General features: G+C 62.3%; 1 protein-coding gene across 1 annotated transcript in view; it reads left to right on the top strand.

Annotated features, from left to right (window-relative positions):
* Positions 1-1,756, top strand: part of NISCH (nischarin) — a gene marked incomplete at its 5' end in the record, with an annotated part of 35,793 nt that extends 34,037 nt beyond the window's left edge. The window contains 3 exon segments of the mRNA XM_027768623.1: positions 187-348; positions 652-930; positions 933-1,756. Coding sequence (XP_027624424.1) covers positions 187-348; positions 652-930; positions 933-1,444 — 953 coding nt within the window.
* Positions 1,757-4,794: the final 3,038 nt, after the last annotated feature.

Below are 4,794 nucleotides of genomic sequence, written 5' to 3'. Positions count from 1 at the left end.
CTCTGTAACCCCTTCCAGAAAAATGCCTCAGCCCTTCCGGCCACAGACATGGCCACCTTCCGGGCCCACTGTGCTCTCCCAGGTGACCCTCCTGGCTTCCTGCGCTTCAGCTCTGGCTGGAACTTGCTTAGGGACAGGGCTGGGTGGGTGGTGGCCTCTGACTATGACCCGCCCCCTGTTGTGTAGGCTCCACCCCAGTGCAGGTGGTGACTTGCCTGACGCGTGACAGCTACCTGACACACCGCTTCCTGCAGCACCTCATGGTGGTGCTCTCGTCGCTGGAGCGCACCCCGTCGCCCGAGCCTGTCGACAAGGACTTCTACTCTGAGTTTGGGCACAAGGCCACAGGTACCCCCTGCTTGGCTGCTGGGTGGGTGTCGTGGGCTGGAGCCCCTCTGTCTGTGTGCCCAGAACCTTCTCTCTCCACCTTACCTTTTCTCTCCCGATTCGTTGGCCGGGGCTTGCCAGCGGCTTTGCCATGTCCGAGGCTGCATCCCAGCAGTCCCCTCAGCGTCTGGCATCTGGCCTGTCCGCTGGCTTGTGGGGCTCTGCCTCTGTGGGACCGGGGCCTGGGTGGTGTGGACCGCTATTGCTCCCAGCCCCTCGTGTGGGCCATGTCCAGGCTGCAGCCCCGGTGGCATCTCTCTGCAGGGAAGATGGAAAACTACGAGCTGATCCACTCGAGCCGTGTCAAGTTCACCTACCCCAGCGAGGAGGAGATCGGGGACCTGACGTTTACCGTGGCCCAGAAGGTGGCTGACCCCGAGAAGGCCCCGGCCCTGAGCATCCTGCTGTACGTGCAGGCCTTCCAGGTGGACACGCCGCCTCCTGGGCGCTGCAGGGGACCCCTGCGCCCCAAGACGCTGCTGCTCACCAGCGCTGAGATCTTCCTCCTGGATGAGGACTACGTCCACTACCCACTGCCCGAGTTTGCCAAAGGGACAGGTACCGGCTGGACGATGGCCGCCGCGTCCGGGACCTGGACCGCGTGCTCATGGGCTACCAGACCTACCCACAGGCCCTCACCCTCGTCTTTGATGATGTCCAAGGCCACGACCTCATGGGCAATGTCACCCTGGACCACTTCGGGGAAGTGTCAGGTGGCCTGGCCAGGGCCGGCCAGGGCCAGGAGGTCCAGTGGCAGGTGTTTATTCCTAGCGCTGAGAGCCGAGAAAAGCTCATCTCGCTGCTGGCCCGCCAGTGGGAGGCGCTGTGCGGCCGGGAGCTGCCGGCTAGCCCAGCCCAGCCCAGCCCACAGCCAGCCCTTGTGGCCTGCCGAGTCCAGCCTGGCCTGCTCAGGACAGGGAAGCAGGCTCTTGTTCTTGTGAAAATGTGTTCTCTTCATCGACAGTCCTCGCGGAGAACGTGGATGTGTGTGTTCGGTTGTTTCCAATCCCGGCTATCCATGAGCCGTCAGCCGCCGTGTCGCCCGCCCTTGGAGTGACGTGTCCTGCTATGGGACCGTCGTTGACACGCGGGGCGCGGATGTGGTCTGCCCTTCTGCGCGTGCTCTCCTGGGTGTCGAGTCCTGTCCTTGTCGCTGTTGCTGCTGTTGTGGGCGTCCTGCTGCTGACCGTGCTGCTGAGCAGAGCACATGGAGGCTCCCACCCCAGGAGGGGAGGCCGCCACCGTCCGGACAGGTGGGAGAGCCCAGGGGCAGGAGAGCCCAGGTTGGGGCTGAGCGGGAGGCCCGGGGGCCCAGGTGTGATGCCTGTTGCCTATTTTCTGAATTCCAATAAAGCAGAGTTTGACAGTCTGGGTCTTCTTTTCAAGGGTCACTGGGGTCCAAGCAGGGCTTTACCTGGGGCATGGTTGGCCTGGGGGAGAGGGTGCCCCAGAGACAGGAGAGCAAGGTGCTGGGTGAGGGGAGAGGAGGAGGGAGGAGGGAGCAGTCCTCCAGGGCCTAGGTGCTTGTTGGGACCCAGAGATCTGAGAGACCTCAGCGCAGGCCTATGGGCTGCGGCCACACCACGAGCCTCGGCAACAGCCACGCTTGTGGGTCTGCCTGGGCAGCAGGGCACGCTGACCTTGGCTCGCCCACAGGCCTGTCACTCCTCGGCCAACTGCACCCGTAGGCTCCGAGTCTGCGATTGCTCGGGTGTGAGATCTGGGCTCTCACCAAGAGGGCCCTTGCATGGCCAGCTGGCCACATGCTGGTTAGGGCAGCCGGGTCTCATGGCTCACTGCAGTTTGGGTTCCTGACTCAACATGAAAAACACGCCGGGAGAACCAGCAGTTAGCGTAATGGCTATGTCGCTGGACTCCCACGTAGTCGACCGCGGTTCGTGTCCCGGACCCAGTGGCTTAAACTCACGCCGGGCGCCTGTGCATGCGTGCCCAAGATCCCGAGAGGAGAATGGAGGAGAAGGGATTGCGGCGTGACCATCCCCCCGGGGGGTGATTTCTCACTTTCTGTCTCTACGTCTCTCTCTGTCTGGCGAGCGCACGCGCCCTACAGTGAAAATCTCTCAAAAAAAAAAATTAAAAAATAAAAATAAATAAACACGCTGGGAGGGTGTGCATGCTGAAAATCCGAGGATGGAGGAGGGATGCAGCATGGCCTCCCCCCGCCAGAGGGTGCTTTCTCACAAATGCGCATGCACCCTGTGACAAAAAGTAAAAAGCCTTCAAGTGGCATCGGGTGGGAGGACCCATGGAGAGGTGGACTCAGGAGCTGGACAGGAAAGGAGGCGCCTGCCCATCCGTGCTGGCTCTCATCCTCAGCCTGCTGGCAGGACCTGGGGTCTCGGAGAATCAGCCTTTTGGGTCCCACTCTTCCTCAGCCCCACTCTTTACTCCCATCTTGGTCCAGGAGCCTTGAGGCTATGGGGGGCTGCAGCAAGGCCCGTGGAGGCAGGAGGAAAGTGGCCGACCTGGCTTCCAGACCTGCCTCTGCCCCACTCTCCCTGCCACAGGGGTGGGCGAGGAACTAGGTGGGCAAAGTCTTTGCTGCTACCTGCTCCTTGCCACTCCTCAAAGGCCAACCCGGTGGCTCTGCCAAGCTTCTGGGGGTAGGGGCATGCCAGAGGAGGGGATGGCAGTCAGCTGTCCAAGCAGGCCTTCACAGAGGCCCTTAAAAATGGCCCTGGACTGGGACCAGCAGTGAGTGTAGTGGCTATGTCACTGGACTCCCATGTAGCTGACCGCAATTCAAGTCCCAGACCCAGTGGCTTAAACTCACACCGGGCGCGTGTGCATGCGTGCCCAAGATCCCGAGAGGAGAATGAAGGAGAAGGGATTGCGGCGCGGCCACCCTCCCGGGGGGTGATTTCTCGCTTTCTGTCACTTTGTCTTTCTGTTTTCCTGGTGAGTGCATGCGCCCTATAGCAAAAACCTCTCCAAAAAATAAAAACAGGCCCTGGGCTTTGGGGTGCACTGTCACCACTCTGCCGCTATCATTCCCTCTAACTGAGAGCCAGCGACAACCAGTGGGGAGTCCAGTGCAGCCCCAGGGGACACAGCAGTCCTGGCCCCGGCAGTGAGGATGGCACCCACGAGGTGGCTCTGCGGGCAGCAGACCCAGAATCAGGTCTGAAACAGCAGCCACGTGACGGGCTGAGCTACTGAGCTCTTCTGAGCAGTTGCCCCTCGGTAACAGTAGTAAAAGGATCCACCTTTGGGACCGGCAGATAGCATCACTGGCCTCCCACATGGCTCACCACGGTTCGAGTCCCAGACCTGGAGGCTTGAAACTCATGCCAGGTGCGTATGCATGTGTGTCCAAGATTTCCGGGAGAATGGAGGAGAAGAGATTGCAGTGTGGCTGTCCCCCCAGGGGGTGATTTCTCGCTTTCCATCTCCCTGGCAAATGCATGCGCCCTGTAGCAAAAATCTCTCTCAATCCCACCTTCACTCCAGCCTCGGTCCACACACCCCGTTGTGCTCCTCTGTGATCGGTGGCCTGACACCTCACCCCTCCCCGCCCTCCCTGGGCAGACAGTCCTGTGGGGACTGACGGGACTCCATCAGTGCATGCTAATGAGCTGGTGGCCTAGGCTGGAACCCAGGTGTGAGGTGGCCCTGCAGCCTGCAGCCCGGGCCTGCTCTAAGCTGGTGGCCTTTCACCTGAGACTGGACCTATGAGGAGTCATTGTGTGACAACCTGAGGCAACAGCATGTGCCAAAGGAGCTGGCTGGTAAGGTGCAGGAAGGCGCAGCGGGGCTAGAGCGAGTCGGGGAGTCAGACTCCAGCACGTGGGGCGGGGTTCGGACAGTGGGAAGGTGGACAGGGCTGCGGAGTGGAGGGTGACCTGGGAGGAGGGAGTGCTGGACAGGAATGGGGAGTCGGGAGGAGGCAGACAGGATGGGCTGGTGGAGCAGTGTGGGCAGGTGAGTGGAGGAGGGCCCGGTGAGGCAGCTTGAGGCCTGGCAGAGTCAGCACCTGGAAGGGCCTCGGCAGGGCAGACGGATGCTCAGAGGCTGCCCTCCTGACCCCCGGCCCAGAGCTTGTGAATGAAGTGTGCAGTCGCAGAGCATTGGGAGTTCACGGACGCATCTGACGGCCCTGGGGCTCGTGGTGGGTTGCTAGATGTCCGGGCCGTGATGCCGGGAGGGTCCTGGGCCGGGAAGCCCAGAGCAGGGCCCAGGTCATCCACACCAGGGTCAGTGGCTAGCGCCTTCCCTTCCGCCTGCAGGCTGCTGATACGCAGGAGGAAATCCTGGCGGGTTCCTGTGGGGGTGAGCTGGCGGGGCCTCCCGGCAGCTTTTAAGGCGAGAGCCCGCCCCATCCCGCCTGCCTGCCCCGTGCCTGCGTCCTGGCGCTCGCGCCCCACGGCTCGGTGGCGCGCCCCCCCC

Source organism: Tupaia chinensis, unplaced genomic scaffold (genome assembly GCF_000334495.1).
Source record: "Tupaia chinensis unplaced genomic scaffold, TupChi_1.0 Scaffold147003_1, whole genome shotgun sequence".
NCBI classification, from domain to species: Eukaryota; Metazoa; Chordata; class Mammalia; order Scandentia; family Tupaiidae; genus Tupaia; species Tupaia belangeri.
Note: the sequence above shows the minus strand (reverse complement) of the source record. Positions and strands in the feature narration are given on the sequence as shown.